Source organism: Ceratotherium simum, chromosome 14 (genome assembly GCF_057802395.1).
Source record: "Ceratotherium simum simum isolate JZ-2026a chromosome 14, ASM5780239v1, whole genome shotgun sequence".
Taxonomy (NCBI): domain Eukaryota; kingdom Metazoa; phylum Chordata; class Mammalia; order Perissodactyla; family Rhinocerotidae; genus Ceratotherium; species Ceratotherium simum.
The window spans coordinates 25,552,411-25,573,385 of NC_141913.1; the positions used below are offsets into that span (position 1 = coordinate 25,552,411).

The window sequence follows — 20,975 nt, forward strand, 5'->3', positions numbered from 1 at the left end:
AACTATCTCAAGGGGGTAGGGGGATGACTGAGTCTTTAAAGTGACCGATGGAGGATTAAGGGAGAAAGATGAGCTGGGGTCAAACTGTGCAAAGTCCCAAATACCAGACTAGGTTATTTAAACTCTATATTTTAGATAATAGGAAATATTGAACATGATGCAAATACTCTCCAGGAAAATTCATGTTTCGTTTTAAGATGGTAGTTTAAACACACAGTTTAGCTTCCCTTCTCTCCAGATCTTCAAATAATAACAAAACTTTAAAAGAATAAATCACCGGCAGTTCTGGAAACATGAATGCGAACCAGAAATTGACAAACTTCTAGAAGATGGAAAGGGGATAGGATTATATTTCTAGCTTAAAAAGAACAAAAGAAACATGAAGAAAATAGAAGATGAAATAATTCAGAGAATAGAAAAAAACAAAAAATCCAATTATTGTCCTTTAGATAGCACAAAAAAGTAGCTCATTCCTTAAACTCCACCAGCCCCTTCCCCCAAAATAAGAATCACCATGGGTAAGAAGCAGTTAGAAAACATGAGTTCTTGCAAATTAAAAATTATCAAATTAAAACTCAAAAAAAGACTTACTGAGTGTGATTAAAGAGTATTCCAGAGTATAAAGCAACAGATGAGAAGATGGAAAATAAGAGAATAATATTAGAGATATGGAAGAATGAGCTCAAAGTTGCAACATTAAGAACAGTCTTTAAAGGAAAAAACAAAGACATTAGAGAGAAAGAAATAAAAACATAAAGATTCAGATTAAAGAGGCCACTAAATGTTGAGTAGGATGAATTTAAAAAACTTGAACCCATTTTGGTGAAATTTCAGGGTAAAACAGATGTTAGGGCTTCTCAGGTGGAAGGCCAGACACCCACAGAAGGGTGATCACCTGAATGGCATAAACCTTGACAGGCAGTGCTGGAGGCTGGGAGACAGGAATCATGCTTTCCAAGTTCTGAGGGAAGTGATTTTGGAGCTATAGTTCTATACTCAGTGCAACTATCAGTACCCTATGAGAGCAAATAGACATTTTCTGACATGAAAAAGCATAAACTTTCTCTCTTGCCTCTCAAAAAGTAACTTGAAGGTATACTTCTGGAAAGTATAAAAAAATAAAATAACAAGGCATCCAAAAAACTATAGAACTAATGGAAGAGTCCAGTTATAAGAAATATCAGGATGCCAGCAGTAATATCAAAGCAATTGGTTCAAATTACATAGTGGGTTCTATGAAAAATGTCTTGAAAAAAACAGTCAGATTCTATTATATAAATTTAGACCTAGAATTTGAGTTTTTTTTAGTCATACCGCAATGGTATGTTTCTTCTGTCAAGAAAGCGATTAAAAGCTCTAGGAAAAACAAACTATATAGATATATAGAGATATAGATACAGATATGTCAAATGTGTAGATCTGTTAAGATTCAAGTCTAATCTTAAAATGAAGCATACTTTTGAACAATAATGGCATGTGAAAAAAGAATCCATTTGACCTTGACACTTGCATTAGAAAATTCTTCTGCTTGCCAGATTTAATGAGAATATTATATTTTTTTCTCTATGGAAGGTAATACCACTTGATTTCTGAAGAGAATAAGAAATTACATAATTGTAAGTGCCATTTACTAGATTTTAAGTTTAGAAGCAATCTATAGTCAAAACAAGGAAGACAACTACAGTCATAGAACATAACGTAAATATAAAGAATAAAGGAGACATAATGGTAAAACCATGCAAATTACAAGCAGAGAAGGTTAAGAAGAAACATAATGGAGAGTCAACAGGTAATGTTCCTTGGAATGAGTCAAGAAATATAATTTTAAGAATGTTATTTCAAGTTGTAAAGGTAACCACTAGAATAATTTAAATATTACCAATAATTGAGAGAGGAGGTGAGAAGTAATAGATATTGAATTTCTTTCATAGTATAAAATAGATACTATGTTGATAAATCAAGAATAGAATATATCTGAATTTTTAGAGATAAAATTGTAACCCCAGAAGAACTAAAAGGAAAAACTGTTTGTTTTTTTAAAAAAGGAGTGGGGTATGAGATAGTAGTAAGAGATGTTTGCTTTAATATGAGACATTCTATAGTCCTCAAATTCTTAACATGTACATATTACTTTTGTAAATTACAAATAATAAATTATTCACGTAGAATGGATTGGACGGAAAGGAGAGCGTAGACAAAATCTTTTGGAAGTTTTCATTTGTCTACATTTCAGGTGATATGAATTTGGTGAAAACAAAGAAGAACTGAGAGGCAACTGGAGAAGAGTTGATAGGATTTGATGCTTGGGTAGATATTTGAACAGTTTTAAAAAGAAAAGAGGGAATAAAGCAAAGATGTGTAATATTCTCAGACTCATTGATGAGGTAATCTAAATTGAAGCTACTGACAAAAATGATACCCAGGATAATGTATTTATTTTTAAATTTATTGATGTCTTGCTGTTTCTTACCCAGTAGAATTTCTCCAGCTAGTTGAAAAGTGAAAATATAGCCATTTTATTGGATGAAATTTGTAATATGGTCAAATATTTGTCATAATAAGAATGTGATAACCTAAATATTATTTAATCATAAATGTCAAATATATTGCACTGAACCACCATAGGCCGCAGCAAAAATCAGTTAAATAACATCATTTTTTGGTCAAAACTTTCATATAAATGACAAAGAATTGATGCTTCAGGCTAATAGTGTAACCCAGCTCTATCAGGTACCTTTCAGTGATTTGATTTGTGTCGGGGGAAAGTACCCAGGTCTTATTGCAATAGGAGCACGCAAAGTTCCAGCGCTCTGCTCTGAATATTTGAGTGTTCAGTGAGCTTCTAATTCTGCTCTGATACCATGAGCTGGGATTTTATCAACTTCCCAGTCTTCATCCTATTTACTAAAGGTTTTTCAACTCCTAACTGGAAGCTGGGAAGAATAGAGATCTTTTCAAACCCCTTCATAAATTCTGAACTCTCTGGGTCCCTCCTTTCATTGACACCTTGACATTATCCCTTACTCATGGAATATTGATTGCAATTATTTGCTGAAAGCCTTTGACTATAAATGGCACTTTTTTCAGACTGCAGTAGAATGAAGCATTTTATACAAACAAACATATTTCAGTTCTGCTGATAGCTATATAACTTGCTTTTCTTTAGCAAATGGAAACAAGAATCTTGAGATTAATAAAATTTACGAAGATCTGTGGAACGGGATCCAAAAGTTCACTTAATATCCATTTCTCATTTTGGTGAGAATTATAATCATACATAAAATCATGCAGAAAACTTGGCTCTCACATTTGCCTGATGTTCAAGGGGCCTCAGAAAAAGATCTTTTCTATAAATTTAGTATCTTCCTTTATACCGCAGACAATATTATAGACAGCAACATCTCTCATTGCTATAGGACATTGTCTTTTCCCAGGTAAAATCAGTGTGAAAAAGCTCGGAGAGGACTGACAGATTCTCTTTGGTTTGGCTTGTTATTGGGTTTTTTTTCTCCCTGTTGCAAATAGCTAGAGTGTTAAATTTAAAGGATGGAAGTAAATGATTCTTTTGCTTGGAAGAGGGGGAGTGGAGAAAATAAAATATGAAAAGTAATACAGATTAACTATACATTTTAGAATTGCATAATTAGGAAACATTAGGGAATTATTCTTAAGTCTTGTTAGTGAAATCAAGCTTCTCATCTTGATTAGCACTAGCAAAGCCATGTTTCCTCTCTTGATCTGAATGTAGTTGTCTCCTTTATATAGTATTTGTATGATGCATGATATAAGCATGGATTTGCAGCTGTTTCAGAACCACTGTGGAGTTTATTGGCTCCATTCCACAGCACTGTGTCCAAACTTTGGGAACTCTTCTCAAGTATTGTGAACGTGGGAGGAGGCCACTAGTGGAATGATTTATTTTACCCAGAGTCGAGTGTTTTGCGTGCAGAATGTGAGGCTGCTGTTCAACAAGTCGTGTCCAAATGTAAGTGACCAGCCAGAGAAACTTTTTTTAGACTTGTCATCCAGCCTCAGGACTTACCCTCTGCTGAACTTTGAACATTCTAACCAGCAGTAGGAAATAGCAACACTCTGATTCTTTATTTCTTCCAAGCAATAATTTCCTATGAATTTTTAAGCTGATAATTTGGTGAAAATGTAGTGACTCTGACTTGAATGATGTAATCTGATCAGTCAGAGCAGTTGTGAAGATGCGATGGTGGTGGCTGAATGTGCTGGCTCTCTCTCCTCGTCCTGGATGTCCTGGATGCACGGGGACTCTATGGAGAGGTACAACTCAGATACTGTTACATTTACATCATAATTCATTTGACTAATAGCCTCTTCCTAGCTTTATAATGAAGCAAGCTGAAGTTATTTTCAAATAGTAGCTTAAAGGTCTAGCAGTCCCACTGAACATAGTCCAATACAATAATCAAATGGAAGAATCTATTTCTAGAAGAACATTTGTGAAAGATTCCAAATAGGAAAGTTTACAGGCTCTTCTCTCTGCTTATTACATGTAGAGGAAGTCTTTTCTTATGCTAATACCAGGAGACAGAGCTAGCATTCCAGGTTAAGAGGTAACCAAGTTAAACCCCACCTTTACTATGTGTGGTGGGGGATGTGTTTCTAAGGGTAGTTAGATTGTATAGGGCCTTAAATGCCAAAAGTAAAACTTTCAATTTTTATCCTGAAAGTGATAGGGAACCACTGAAGTCTTTTGAAAAAGGGAGGAAAGATAGATCTCATGATGACATGTTGAAAGCGTTGAGAGTAAGAGAACAAGGAAACCTCTCAAGAGTCTCATAATGTAGGCACGAGGTACTATGCCTCCAGTAGGGTGTTAGGAGCGGGAGAGGAAAGGGAGGGACCTACATGTCACATTGTGAGATGAACAGGTATGGTGACCGAATCAGAGAGACAGGGGAGGGAGGGCAAAGATTCTGAGGAGTCAAAACTGAGTGCTGGATATGGGTTCAGTTCAAGCAGGAGACATGGAAAGGGAGGCAACCAAGCAGGGGAGAAGGTTCCTCGTGAAATACACTGTGTATTGTCCAAACTGACAGTGCCAACCTAATTTCTGCTTCTACCTCTGATCTGCTTATTCAGTAAGTGAGAGATTGCAGTGATGACTACAGACACATTTTTACAAGGTGCTTCTGGAAATCTGAATGGAGATATGATTTTTCTGAGTTGCTCTCATGGCAACTTTCCCTCAGGAAAACCGGCTTGGTCAGCAGAGGAGTCCTATTTTCTGCTGACATTTCTGTCACTACCACATGGGGTCAGGTGTGTTGTCCCCCACCTCCCAAAATATTTGGCAGTTCTGCAGAAAAATTGTTGTCACCCTAAACACTTCACCTGCATCTGTCTCCGTGCCATGGTGATTCAGGAACCTCTGCGTGACTTTGCCATCCCTCAGGGTTCCAGATATAAAAAAAAGGACAGGTTCCCTCTACTCACAAACTACCAGGGGGGCTTGGGGCATGGCTTGGGATATGAGAGAGGGCAGGATCCCTTCTTGGGGACACTCATCAGCCCTTAACCTCAACAGTCTCCAACTAGTCACTAGTCTTGTGGTTTATAGCATGAACTTTGGGTTCTGAGTCATTCAAGGATCTTACGCTTTTGATACTTGAAAATCACACTTTTGAAGTTCACAAACTTTTCTTCTTCAGTTTATTCTATCATAGGCTTCAAAGTCTATTTGAAGCTCACTACTTGAGCACTGATTCTTTTCTTCTTTTGAATTCCTGCTTTAACAACCCCATGCTGAGGAAATGGGGAGTAAGAAGGTGAAGGAGAGTGGGTGTGGCAGAATGTTTTTTCCAAAGATGGCTACCACAATAGCTCCATCCCATGTGTTTCCCTTAACAGTGTGATATTGACATGCCTCCCATTAAGGAGATCAGTGGAGTCACTATCCCTTCCTCTTGAATCTGAGTGGATTTTTGTGGTTGCCTTGACCAGCAAAGTATGACAGAAGTTGTGCTTTGTGACTGAGACCAGATTTTAAAACTGCCATGCCCTTCTGCCTGCTCTTTAGGGATGATAGTGCATGGAATCCAGCTGCCATGCTGTGAGGGAACCCAGGCCACATGGAGAGGTCCATGTAGGTGTTCTACCAGAGGCCAGCTGAGATCCCAACCAAAAGGCAACATCAACCACCAGTTGCCTTGTGAGTTGCCTCACCAGTTGTGAGACTGAGGAAGCCATTAAGATAACTTCAGTAGTCAGCCACCTTCTAATTACACCTGCATGAGATTATAAGTGACAACCACCTAACTGAGCCCAGTCACCCTCCAGAATAATGAGAGATAATAAAATTATGGCTGTTGTTTTAACCCACTAAGTTTTGGGGCAATTCATTATGCAGCAAGAGAGAACCAGCAGGGCATTGCTGTTATCTATTACTGCATAACAGACTACCCCAAAACTTATTAACTTAAAATAACCATTTTGCTATATAGCTTATGGTTTTGTGGATCAGGAACTCAGGAAGGTCTTGGCTAGGCAATTTATCTCTGGTCCGCAAAGCGGATCACCATCAGCTGTGGTGGGTGGGCTGGAGGACGCTTCATCAGTCACACGTTTTGAGCCTTGAGACTCTGTACGTTCACCCCCTTCCTCTCTCTATCACCTCCTCTCCTCCCCATGGTCTCATCCTCTGGGCAGCCTCTCCGCATGGCTTGTACTTCCCACAGCATGGTGGTCCCAGGGTAGTTGAGCTTCTCAAGGGCAGCTGGCTTCCAAGATACCCAGGCAGAAGCTGCCAATCATTGTAAGGTCTAGGCTAGGCACTGGTTGGCGTAATTTTTACCAAACTCTATTGCTCAGAACTACCACAGAGCCTGCCCAGATTCAAGAAGAGGAGAAATAGATCCAACCTCCGGAAGGGAAGAGTGTCGAAAATTATGGCCCCAGAGGACAAAGCAGGAACCTAGTTTTATATATCAATGTTACCTTGTAAATCTTATTACCCCCATTTAATGGATGAAGAAGCTAAGGCTAGGAGAAGTAATTGGCCAGGGTTACTCAAGTTGTAAACACCAGCATCTGGCTTCAAATCCAAGTCTGTATTAATCCAAACCATGATCTCTTTCTATTTCTACTCTTCTGTGCAAAACATAGTAAACATACAATTTATACTATGTTTTCTTTTTAAATTGATATAACACTATTAGTTTCATTAGTACAACATAATGATTCAATATTTGTGTATATTGCAAAATGATCACCACAATAAGTCTGGTTAACATCCATCACCACACAGTTACAATTTTCTTTTTCTTGTGATGACAACTTTTAAGATCTACTCTCTTGGCAACTTGCATATATACAATACAGTATTTACTATAGTCACATTACATCCCCATGACTTATTTTATAACTGGCAATTTGTACCTTTTGACCACCTTCACCTATTTTTCCCACCCCTCACCCCCCACCTCTAGAAACCACTAATCTGTTCTCTGTATCTATGAGTTCAGGGTTTTTTGTTTTTTTAGATTCCACATGTACATGAGATCATATGGTATTTGTCTTTATTTGGCTTCTTTCACTTAGCATAATGCCTTAAAGGTCCATCCATGTTGTAGCAAATGAAAGAATTTCCTTCTTTTTTATGGCTGAATAGTAGTCCATTGTATATATGTGCCACATTTTCTTTATCAATTCATCTTTTGATGGACACTTAGATTGCTTCCATGTCTTGGCTATTGTAAATAATGCTGCAGTGAACATGGAGGTGCATATATCTTTTTGAGTTAGTGTTTTCATTTCCTTCAGATAAATGCTCAGAAGTGGAATTGCTGAATTATAGGGTAGTTCTATTCTTAATTTTTTGAGGACACTCCATACTGTTCTTCAGAGAGGCTGCATCAATTCCCATTCCCACCAACAGTGCACAAGGGTTCCCTTTTCTCCATATCCTCAACAGTTGTTGTCTCTTGTCTTTTTGAGAACAGCCATTCTAACAGGTGTGAGGTGATAGCTCATTGTGGTTTTGAGTTGCATTTCCCTGATGATTAGTGATGTTAAGCACCTTTTCATGTAATTGTCGGCCATCTGTATGTCTTCTTTGGGAAAATGTCTGTTCAGATCCTCTGCCCATTTTTTTAATCGGATTGTTTGTTTTTTTGCTATTGAGTTGTATGAGTTCTTTATATATTTTGAATATTAACCCCTTATCAGATATATGATGTACAAATATTTTCTCCCATTTGGTAGGTTGCCTTTTCATTTTGTTGACTGTTTCCTTTGCTGTGCAGAAGCTTTTTAGTTTGCAGTCCCACTTGTTTATTTTTGTTTTTGTTTCCTTTGCTTTTGGTGTCAAATCCAAAAAATCATCACCAAGACTGATGTCAAGGAGCTTAGCGCCTATTTTTCTTCCAAGAGTTTTCTGGTTTCAGGTCTTACATTCAAGTCTTTAATCCATTTTGAGTTAATTTTCATGTATGGTGTAAGAAAGTGGTCCAGTTTCATTCTTTTGCATGTGGCTGTCCTGTTTTCCAACACCATTTATTGAAGAGACTGCCCTTTCTCCATTGTATATTCTTGGCTTTTTTGTCAAAAACTAATTGCCCATATATATGTGGGTTTATTTCTGGGCTCTCTCCTCTGTTCCATTGATCTTTGTGTCTGTTTTTATGCCAATACCATACTGTTTTGATTGCTATAGCTTTATGATGTAGTTTGAAATCAGGAAGCATTGTGTCTCCAGCTTTGTTCTTCTTTCTCAAGATTGCTTGGGCTGTTCAGGGTTTTTTGTGGTTCCATACAAATTTTAGGATTGTTTTCTATGAAAAATGCCATTGGAATTTTGATAGGGATTGCATTGAATCTGTAGCTTGCTTTGGGTAGTGTGGACATTTCAACAATATTAATTCTTCCAATCCATGAACGTGGAATATCTTTGCATTTATTTGTGTCATCTTCAACTTCCTTCATCAATGTCTTATAGTTTTCAGTGTACAGGTCTTTTACTTCCCTGGTTGAAATTATTCCTAGGTATTTTATTCTTTTTGATTCAATTGTAAATAGGGTTATTTTCTTAATTTCTCTTGTAGTTTGTTATTACTGTATAGAAACACAACAAAGTTTTATGTATTGCTTTTGTATCCTGTAACTTTACTGAATTCATTTATTCTATCAGTTTTTTGGTGGAGTTTTTGGGGGTTTTTATGTATAATATGTCATCTGCTAATAGTGACAGTTTTACTTCTTCCTTTCCAATTTGGATGCCTTTTACTTCTTTTTATTCCCTGACAATTCATACTATATTTTCTTAATTCTAAAGTGCTATCATCAATAGGGAGGATACCACCTCCCCCTCACCCCAAACACACACATACGTTGCAGCTCTAATTTTTAAAAATCCTAGAAAAATATTCTAAATGGCCTGGCTTAATTCTAGAACCAATCCTTAGGGCCAGGAGGATGGAATATTATAATTGGCAAGCTCTATTAGAATCACAAAGTTTGAAGGAATAGTTCCCAGAAGAAGGAGGGGAAGGCAAAAATAATAATTCACTAGACATGCTCTTTGCACTACATGCTATTACTTCTCATTTATAATGATCCTATTGCATCCTTGAAGGCTGATATATCCTCCCTGAAGAGAATGGAAATGGGGGCTTGGGAGAGAGTATGAAAGGCAGGCTGTAGGGAGTTAATCCCAAGAATTGATTCTAACTCTATTAGCTGATTATTAACTCATTGTGTCTCCCTATGTTGTTAAGAGTAAGATCCCTTTGAATTTTCTAGGGGTCTGATTCTTTCATACAGAAATTAAATGGAAGCTACTTGAAGGTGACCCTTTGTTTTTGTGTGCTGTACTCTGTAGTTGGACCCCTCGTGTTCATCTTCTATAGGTGTTCAGTGAATGTGAACTGAGCCCTTAAAGATAGTTGGTGTTATAAGCTCATGAGTAAATAAAATATAAGTTCTAATTAAAACACTTCTGATGGAAACTTAGTCTTCATGATTTCCAGTTGCATTCTTTTTTTTTTTTAATGGAGTAAGCTGCTTTAATTTTCTCTTTAAACATTTTATTTGGATGAGGTCAGAAATTGGGGGATTGCTTATCCATTACTCACACTGCTTCCCAGCTGCCGGCCGCATGTTCCCTTGACACGCTGAAAAGGAACCATGTGTGAGCCATAGCTCTGCAGCCATGCTCACTAGACTTGACAGAGAACCCCAGAATCAGGAAGACCCTCCTTCCCCATATCCCTGGTTGCCATTGGTGGCCCAGGTTTTGAGTGGATCTGAAAGTCTGGAGGCCACTGGTACCTGTTAGAATTACTGTTCCCCCACCCATGCCCTTGACTTTGTATTTGTATTAAGGAGTCTCTTCACTCAGGACTCTTTAATCTCAAAATCAGAAATAAAGCCCAATGGGTTAGTTGACTTTGGGAGCCCTGAGGAAACTGTTTCTTGAAAGCTTCTGAGTCTTCTGGGAGATTATTGATCTGTTAATGGTACCTAGAGTTTCTTCATCTCTTTTGTCATCCAATTGAGCCCAAGATGCCTTTTGTCCATTTTTAGTTGTCTTAGTTCAACAAGATGTGTTTTATTTAAACATGTAAATAAAATAGGGGAAGGAAATGAATTTCATAAACTGGGGCATGGACACGTTTCAGTGAGAGCATTCAAACAGGCATGTCTATAGCTGGATGGTTGAATTATAACAGTCTTGGCATAGTAAAAATGAAAGCAGATTTTAGTATTGAAGACAAATACCAGAAAAGTGCAGTCTCCTCTCCCCTCCAGGAGATATTGAAAAGAAATGGACATTGCTAGTTAAAGTTTACTTAGGAAAAAGAAGTTAATCACTATAAATGTAAGAATTATTTTTCTCTATCAGTCACATATACTGCTAACCCCAAATCCTGGTATCTCTTCCTCCCTCTCCCTTTCTTTTCCCCAACCATAATTTACAACTCCTATCCTTCCCCTTCTTCCAATCCCTCGCTACCAGGAATCCTGCTGTCCCCTATAGTCTCTGGCCCCTCCTCATTCTCTCTGCCTGCAGCCTTTACCTGCTTTTACCTCCTTGCTCCCTAGGCTGAATTGCCTTCTAGAATCTATGTTCTCTTGCCTCTGTGTCCTTCTGCTGTCCCATCCCTGCTACTCCCCAACCCTAAATTCTGCATTCTTCTACCCAGGATTTATCAGACCCTAGTGGAAGACAGGCTGAGTTAGTGAATAAGAATGACAGCTTTGACACCTGGCAGGTATATGCATGCCCAGCTTTGTCACTTCCTGGCTGGTGATCAGGCTAAGTTATTTAACTAGTTAACCCCTCTGACAAACGTGACTTAAAATCACCCCTTCCTCATAAATTCCTGTGAGGATTAAAATACCTACTCAATTAAAGCATAGCACTTGGCCCATAAAAAGAACTCAGATATTAGATGTTGCTATAGCTATTAATGTCATTGTTAAAGAAAATTTCACATCTGTGTCAACAGACACTACTACAAATTAATGGTTTCTAACTTTGGTTCTAAGCCCAAGTCTTTACAATGGCCATTCAAAGCCCTGTACATGCTGGTCCCTCTGTGATCTGTCTGATCTCATCTCCTACAACTGCCCCCCTACCCCACAACACGCACTCTCATACACTCAAGTGTAAATTCCATGAGAGCAGGGAATTTTGTATGTTTTGTTAATTCCTGTATCTCCAATGCCTAGAATTGTTGCTGGCACATAGTAGGTGCTCAAATATTTGTCGAATGCATGCTTGAGCCCTAATACAAGCCTTGGTGAAGCTTTTTCTGTTTTCCCCAGGCATGGTTACTTTATTTCCTGTATTCCTGTGATACTTAATACATTCTTCAATTATAACATTTATCACATTGTATTTTTATGGAAAACATATTTAAAGCTCTTAAATTTAACCAGATGGTGTAATTCAAAAGCACATTTTTATTGAATAGACTGAAACCTCACATTGCACAGATTTGATTGAATGATTACAGAAATCACAATGCTCTGCAAATGTTTTTAAATTGCATTCCCGTCATGTTTTATGAGTTATTCCACAAAATTAAGTCCAACCTTGAGAAAATCCAAGAAAAAGAAAATTAGAACATTCCAATACACAGAGAAATCTTATCTTAGGCAATGGTGTGTTCTGTGTTTTGACATTACAGAAACCTTGCTATTTTACTAGCAAATAGGGAGGAGGCTTACAAAATTCTGCCTTGTGATCATATCAGCAAATGTGGCTGATAAATAATCTGCAAAGACAACTAATCTCAAAAGTCAATCCTGGAGGAGCACACCTGTTTAGGTTGGCTTTGAAGAGGCTTTCTTCACCTGGGGGAAAACATTCACCAATTTTTCTTAAATAAAATGGTATCACTAAAAGCCAGGAGGCGTACACATATCATAAAATTCTCATCAGATCTAAAGGAGAACTAATAAAAATCTTCTATGCCTTGGGGTTAAAGTAGTGAGCAAGGACCACTCTCAAATACATTTCTATGCCACCAATGTGATTTCAGGGCCAGCGCAACTGACTGGCTGGCCAATCAAATATTTAGTCACTGCTGTCATTTTGGGTGTGGAGCATATTTTAATCCATTGATTGATAATCTGTCCCCGCTGTTCTCTACTTGAAAATATCCTAAGACATATACATGGGAGAAATTACTTGTCCCAGGGCAGCAACAGTGGCTGCTAAGTGGAATCTTCTGTCTGCATTCAGAGGTGATAACAATCTAAGGAAGCCCCCATCCAAGGTGGTGTGACAGCTGTGAATGCCTTTGACAGCAGCGATTATCAGCTTCAGTGAACACACTTGAACATGGAAAAGGCATTTGTGATGAGTAGGTGCTTCTGGGATGGAATCAAGGTTAACATCCACTCCTGGCTAATGATTTCATATCTTCTCTGCTATTGTATTTTGGATTTCTCAAATCCAAGGCAACGCAAAATCCCTGTTCTAGATGAACCTCATGTATTGGAGACGTAGAGAGACAATGACTTCTGCCAATAAGCAATTATCGGTGCTTGCTGGCCTGAGTCTCAAGAGAAACAGGATTGTGCTATAACCTAGGAACTCTGAAAATTAAAATCTGGGTTGGTGCCCAGCTCCATCTTCCTTGATTGGGCCTGTGTGCTGGGACTGCTGCTCGTTTCCTTTTTTGTTTCGTTGCTCTCATGGCTCTGTGTCCTGTGGGTCTGCCTTAGGAATCCTGCTCTCCAAACAAGCATTTTAAATATTTGTTTGACCTTTTATTTTTTGGCGGGGTGGATCTTGACCCAACTAAAATGGGGGCTCAGAGGTAGGATCAGTTCATCTGGTGCCTAATAGGTGATCATTAACATATTGCCCCCCCAATATTGCTGAGAGCTTTTTACTGCAAATACTTATTGATTCTGGTTAATTGCTGATACCTATATATATGACCTTCCATTTAATATGGAAGGAAAGTCTCCTTCCTTTAATCTTTGTTAAGTCAGAATATGAGTGATTTGGAAAGAATTGCAGCTTTTTCTACTTGTTGAAGATTTCTTTATTTTCTTCAGTAATCATTGCTAAGCTGAAATGCAACCTCTTAAAAATATCTTTGAGAGCATCTTATCAAATCTAGTAAACAGTCCTCTGCCCTTATCTGATTCAAAGTTTCCATGACATTTGGCCCTAGAGACTTCTCCCTCCTCTCTGATACCTGTTTCTCCCCTGGGCCCAGTGAAACCACTTCCTCTTGTGATTTGCCCCAGCAGGCAAAATCCTTTGTAGTCTCTTTTTTCCAGTTTCTCTTTTATCACTCAGCTTTTAAAGAGTTCCATTGCAGGCCTTCTCTTTATCCCTGAGTGAGGGCATTAACACCCACAGCTTCAATTATCACCTACGAGACAATTTCTTCCAAATCATATATATCTACAGGTCAAACACACCTCATAAGTTCGAAGACCCACATATTCCCTCATTCAACAAATACTTAATGAACACCCACTACGTGTGAAGCCCAGGGACCACTCCTTGTCACCACTAGGATGTGCTATAGGTACTTCTCTATATCCAAAACACGTTGAGAACCTTTCTTCCAGAAGAGCAATTCAATTTGTATCTCCTAGCTTGATAAACGATACCATTATCCCCTTGGTCACCCAAGCCATAAACTTGGGATTCATTTGAAATGTCTCTTTCTCCTTTACTACCCACCCTTAACCTCCATCAATATCGGTGTCCACATCCAGTTAGTCAGCAAATTCTAACAGTTATATCCTCTGAATATCTCCAATCAGTAGTTTCTTCTACAACTCCGTGGCCTCTGTCTTAGTTTAGGCCTTCATCACTGTTTGACTCATTTTCATCTTCTCCAATATACTCTTCTGTACTACTGCCAGCATCAGACCTTTTCGATATGCAAATTTCACCATTAATCTCCCTCACTAAGGCACTTCACGGTTCAAAACACCTTCAGAATTATAGGTCAAGCCCTGTAGCTTGGCCATAGCACCTTTCCACACCAGGTCCTTGCCCTATCTCCTGCCGTTGTGTACTCTGTTCTTGGTCCTGCTAAACAACTTGCCATCTCCCAGAGACATCACGGTCTTTCCCACCTCTGAACCTAAGTCTATCTGCTTGGAAAGCCCTTTATCTTTCCTCTACACTATCATTCCTCTTTTAAAGATTTTACTTATTTATTTATTTTCCCCCCTCAAAGCCCCAGTAGATAGCTGTATGTCATAGCTGCACATCCCTCTAGTTGCTGTATGTGGGACGCGGCCTCAGCATGGCCGGAGAAGCGGCGCGTCGATGCGCGCCCGGGATCCGAACCCGGGCCGCCAGCAGCGGAGCGCGTGCACTTAACCGCTAAGCCACGGGGCCGGCCCTATCATTCCTCTTTTAAATGACAGTACAGCCTAGTGGATGAGCGTGTGAACTCCTGGGCCAAGAAAACCTGATATCCAATCCTGGACAAGTTGCTTTTCCTCTTTGAGCCTCGATTTTGTCATTAGGGTTGTTGTGAGAATCAAATCAGATATTTGTTGAATAAATGCATGAATTATATATTCATTTAGTGCCTACTACCTGCCAGACCCTAATCTAGGAACTACAGATATAGCAGTGTACAAACACGTAAAGCCTCTATCCTAAGAGGGTATTCTGTCTTATATTCTGTCTAGCACATGGGAAATGAACAAAAAAGGTTATAATTATTACTCATCCAAGGCTTACATAATAGCTCCTTGGGGAAACTTTTCAGACCTCCCTAATTTCCATCTGAATTAGGTGCTCATCTTCTATGGTCCCATATGACCCTATGTGGTACCATTATTACAGCATTATGTTGTATCAGAATTGCCAATATTTTTGTCTTGCTCACCCACAACCCTGTGAGTTCCTCGAGGACAGAGCCTGGGACATTTCTTCTTGTTTTATCAGCTTCCAGTATACAAGAAATCCAGTCATAAGTGTTAAGAGAATGAATAAACATTTTAGTGTATGCCTAACATATTGTTTAAAAATAACATCCACCACTAAAGAGCATTTGCTATCTGCCAGACACTGCTTAACTGTTAACTGCTTTAAATGTGTAATTTAATCCTCACAGCAACACTATGAAACCTGTATTATTACACCTATTTCATAGATGAGGAAACTAAATCTTAGAATTGCAAAGTAACTTGCTAGGGTCACACAGCCAGCAGGTGGTGAAACCAAGCCGGAGACCCAGGTCTGCCTGACTCCAGACTTGAATCATGATGCTTCTCCACAGGGCAGTTGGAGATGCAGGACAATGGTCTGCATATACTTTATTTTAGATGTACCTGTGTACATAAGACAAAGCCTTAATCCATAGTCAGCTGTACACAGACATTTTAGCTTAGTTATTTTTTTCTAAATGATCTATGTGACTCTCCTCACTCTGCTGAGGGGGTGGGGAAAACAAAGGGTTTTAAACTTGCCAGTTCACAGTATCACAGCCTTTTCTGGTTTAGACTTTGAATAGCTCCATCTCTTGGGTGAATATTCAGTCTTTTAGATGTCACTCCTTCTCCCTGGCCCCTCTGCCTAACCATACCAAGCCACTGATTTTAGTCTTTACTCCCATGGGGCTGCACCTTGTTTGGGGAGGCAAGTATTGGGGAGACAGTCTATAAGGCAGTCTTTTCCCAGAGTCTCAAATGGGAAATGAGACAAAAACAAGCTCCTTCTTCCGAGAACAAAGCCAAAGACTCTCTAATGTCTCCCTTTGGGGACCTGGAGATGGGAGATCCTGCCTTTTCCTACTTTCATCCCCTTCTTTCTACACTCGGTTGGGGTTGGAAGGGGTCACTCTCCCTTCCCTCTTCCTGCCTTTTTTGCACTTTCTCTATATCCTAGCATCCGCCTTCCCCAAGTGGAATTTGCCCTCCCCTTCTCCCTAGGGCTAAACTGGAGAATGGCTGCCAGGTAACCTGATTTATGGGGAGAGGAATGAAAACACATCTGTTTAATATTTTCAAATTATTACCCCCGTTACCCCTGCATCTCGGAGGGTAATCACAGGTCTCTGGAGCTCTCTGGGTCCCTTTATAGTAACATGGCTCAGAGCAGTTGTAGAGGAAGATTTACAAGGTCTCTTAGATACCTCCTTCACCTGACTCACTACCCCTCCCCTTTTAGCCCATCAACCCAAATTCTTGGCCATCATCCTCTCTTTCATGAGCAGCCTCGAAACAGTGGGAATATTCTCTCCACAAAATTAGTTGGTATAATCGATGAGCTACACATTCAAATTCTGACAAATTTAGTCCCCATGATAACACCAATTATGTCTAACATATTACTTAAATATGGGATCATGGAAAAGTAAGCTGAAGAATCCAAAATGAGAGGCTGTACTCTGAAAACATTAAATATTTGATTTGTAGACCGTGCCTTTCAACTTCAGACTGTCTCCCCCAAAAAGGGAAGCTTTTGTGCAAGGGAACAAATTAGTAAGGAAATTGACAACTGTGGGTCCAGTAACAGAAATAGAAAGAGGAAACATGGATCTTTGTAGCAACGACTATCTACTCTCAAGCCCTTTTAGCTCATTGTACAACGTGAGGCTTGGTGTGTATCTCTTGTACTTGGATACGTTTATCTGCATACCTTCTCACTCTTAGGTCAGAATTGGATCCTTATTGTATGAGAAAAATTCTCATGTAAGCTGAGATATGGATGAAGGAATCAATTTGTGCACTGTGAATTCACTGGAGAAGCAGAAAATAAAATTAAAGCCTAAAAGTAGAGTATAAAATAGGGAAAAAAAAATGCCCCCTTGTTTGAGATTATCATTACCATCTGGATTATAAACCATTTGATTCTAATTCTAGAAGCTTGATGCCAGAAATAACTTATTACCAGGGAGATATGCTGGCGAATTGTCAGGAATGACAAAGTTTTTACTTGTTTTTAATATCTGTATCAGAAAACGATAAAGCTGATAAACACCCCACACAATGATGTGAGGGGGTGAGCCATAGCCTCGTGCTTTCTGCTGCATATATTTATGTTGTGTCTTTTACACCCCAATTCTCCTTTCCTTCGCACCCCACAGTCAGAGACTACTTTTGATTAGCAGAGAATCCTTCAAACTCTCTTCTCTCCCGAGAAAAGCACTGGACACATCTGGGGTCTGTTCAGAGTTGATAATCTAATCCATAGAACTTGCACAGTACTAGCAATTCTATTAACAGCTGTCTTTTCACAGTGGTCATGTTGAGAGCATACATAAAGTACTTGATTCCTACCTTGATCTATAATAATTATTAGGCTTACATTAAATATAGATCACTGTGCAATCACATTGTCATTTTGAAGTTCCAGTTCACCACTTCCTAGCGGTGTGACCTTGAGCAAGTTACTTAATCTCGCTAGTTTACTCATCTTTAAAACAGGGATAATAATAATAGTACCTGTCTCATAGCCAATGTATTTGAAAACGGCACTGTAACGATATAAAACGAACAGAATGTTGAGGGCTTCCAAATACTAAATTGGGTGTTCACTTGTTTAATTCAAATGAAAATAAAAGAAATGGCAAGGAGTCAATTACCTGTATCGGACAGTATAAGAATTTGAATAGGGGGGTCTTGGGGAATCATGATGTTCTAAAATGGTAGTTATCTTTTTAAAAATCCTCTTCGGGGATTCTTTTGTGCAATCTCTTAATTTGCGATCTTTAATCTTGACATTAGTAAAGGCTACATTGATTAGAAAGAAATACAGCTTCCTAGGTTTTCAGGTTTTGGGCTTCTTTTGGGGACGAGGTTGCTGCTGTTTGGAGAAGAGGGAAGAAAGCTGGAAATTGTAACCCTTTAGTCTGATACGTTTTCTAGGAGCAGGCCACCAAGACGTTTTATATTTTTCTGAAACCGGACCAAGTTTAATTTTAATGGCATAAGAACTTGGTATTGAAGGAGTTAAAGGGTCTCCCACACCCCTCTGCCTGAATGTTCTTTTGTGTACACAGCTGCAGTTGGAGCACGGGTTGGAAAGGAAATGGTTAGAGGAAGAGCTGGTTTTCAGACCAGGCAAGGCTGCAAGGGGGGCTGGGGGTAGCCTGGGGTTTTACATGCCAGATGTAGGCCTGCCCGGGTGCCTGCCTGGAGCTGCTGGCGTGGTCGTGCCGCGGCCCTGTGCGAATTGAGGCGAGGTGATGAGTTAGCGGGTTGCTATGGTGACGGGCCGGCCATGTGACCAGGGTGCTGCTGCCGGCGCTTTGACGTCAGCAGCCGGGAGGGCGGGACGCAGGAGGGCGGGGCGGGAGCCGGAGCGGGGAGAAGGGAGTGAGCGAGCAGGCGGCAGGCACGGTCTGCGCGAGGAGCAGGCGAGCGGGAAGACGAGACGCAGCCACCTTCCTCAGCAGCGAGCCCCCAGCGGTTTGTTCCCTTCCTCGGGAGTGCGCCAATGCCTGGTCCGACCCAAACCCTGTCCCCAAATGGCGAGAACAACAACGACATCATCCAGGATAACGGGACCATCATTCCTTTCCGGAAGCACACAGTGCGCGGGGAGCGTTCCTACAGGTAATGGGGCAGGCACCGGGAGCGGCGCTGGGCGGGGGACCGCGGCGGGGCGCGCGGAAATCCGCCCGTTATATAATGGAGCAGACGCTGCCCCCGGACCGGGCTGCAGACGTGCGTTTGTGATTATTTGCTCTTTCCATGTGTCACGTTGGGTATGCATTGAGGCTTCACCATTGCAGATGGAAAGCGTTTTGTGAATAGGTTTGCTGCCTGCCAGGGGTCTCCCTCCATCTCTTTCCTTCCACATTTATAAAAATGCAAGCAATTTTCCCCCTCTCCGAAGGGAGACAGGCTGTAGCATTTCCTTTCCTCCTTCCCTTTTAGATTTTAAAGGAACCATTAGATAGGCTGTGCCTAAGGCAGAGAACAGGAGGATGGCGAGAAAAATGTTTGCGCTTGCCCTGGTGTGTGTGCAGGAAAAAGATGGAATCCTCTAGATTAAGCTGCAGTCTGATGTTAAACCGCCAGATTGATGGAGCTTTGTAAGAATTCTGCTCGCTGATTGGTGCAGGGATTGACAGCAGAGGTCATGGTGTCAGACATTCACCAAAATTTTCTCCATAGAACCCCAGGTTTATTAGAAAGAGACTGGACTGCAAGAGACCTGAAAAAAACTGGGTGCCGTTGTGCATTTTCTTACGAGTGTACGGCCTCCGCATGGGTGGGGGAGCCCGCCCGCCCTTATTTACAGTAAGAAGGTAATTCCTGGTATTTTGCTGAGGTCTGATTTGAGGATGGGACTGATCTTGGTCATTGTATTGTGAACCTTTTGATTAATGAGTTCGCCTGTACGGTTGGCATCATTTTTACATTAGCATATCTGGCAATATGTTCTAGGAGATAAGCTCGTTAAAATTGTTTGCATTGTTTGATAAGGATAACAATGTAATGGAGAATACAGCTAGACTCTATTAATGCAGCTCAGGACCAGACTTGAAGGGAGACTGATAGCTTCACTCATACTTCCTCTGAAGTTCTTTTGTACTGGGGTAGTTATTTTTAAATATTACCTTGATAACCACTAACAATGCTTTTGCTTTGAGACAGAGCACACATACCTCTAAAGTGCATCCTCTCAGCTAATGAGCAACAGGAAATCACTTTTTTTTAAGCCTTCATCTAAACATTCAGATGGTGTTATGGGTAGAATATTCTGTGTGTATAAATGTTGCATATTATAAAATAGGACCAAAAGTATCCCACTTCCTCTCTCTGATCAAAGAAACACACTATTTGCTGACTTAAAAAAAAAAAATTATAAGCAACCTTTGCCCTGTCATCTCTGGCAGTTGTATAAATACTTGGAGTTAATTTTGGCTGTGCCCATGAGGTCACCAAAATCTCATGCCTTATGGTTCCAACTAATATGTTGACATGGCATCCTTATGATTCCAAGTGCTTGTTATTCTCTTAATATAAACCAAAATTGGGCCACAACTTCTGGGCCTGTTTTTAGAGACCCTTGTGATGGGAGAATTGGGGCCCCTTCTCTCCCTTACTCCTCCACCTTTTCTGTGAACGTTCCAAAGCCTAAGGTGGAATTTAAATACAAAAATCCTGAGTTGCTTTTAAACCTCAAGTATTTAAACTGTTCTTGTAGGTAACAAATGTGAAGCCCTCATTTCCTAAATGATTTAATCCCTGCCATGTAGGTAGCAGTTCTTTTAAGACAGAGTTCAAATTTTACTATGTGGGCCAAAGGAAGTTGCCTCGTTGGGTTTTATTACTCATGTGAGCTAACTTGGAATGGCAGTGGAAAATCACTTGGCAGAAAGGTTAAATGCTACCTTTTGGCGATCTTATTGCTTTAAAATAAAATTTTATTTACCTTTTTAATTCAATCCAAGTTATTTCCATTTCTTGAATTATTTTCAGTTTGCTTTCTGAGTCCCTATAATGGTACCTGAAAGTATGTAAAAAAAAAAAAAAAACAAAACTGAATTTGAATGAAG

General features: G+C 39.8%; 1 protein-coding gene across 5 annotated transcripts in view; it reads left to right on the forward strand.

The window, feature by feature from the left end:
* Window positions 1-20,975, forward strand: part of MAPRE2 (microtubule associated protein RP/EB family member 2) — a 145,301-nt gene that overhangs the window by 33,433 nt on the left and 90,893 nt on the right. The window contains exons 2-3 of one of the 5 annotated variants that reach the window (XM_087439130.1): window positions 18,468-18,528; window positions 18,861-19,023. The exons of 2 other annotated variants lie outside the window; for them this stretch is intronic. In XM_087439130.1, the coding sequence (XP_087295256.1) occupies window positions 18,468-18,528; window positions 18,861-19,023 (224 nt within the window). Of the gene's footprint in view, window positions 1-18,467; window positions 18,529-18,784; window positions 19,024-20,975 lie in introns of those variants that run through there. 2 more of the 5 variants (XM_004422448.3, XM_004422451.3) reach the window with 2 other exon arrangements.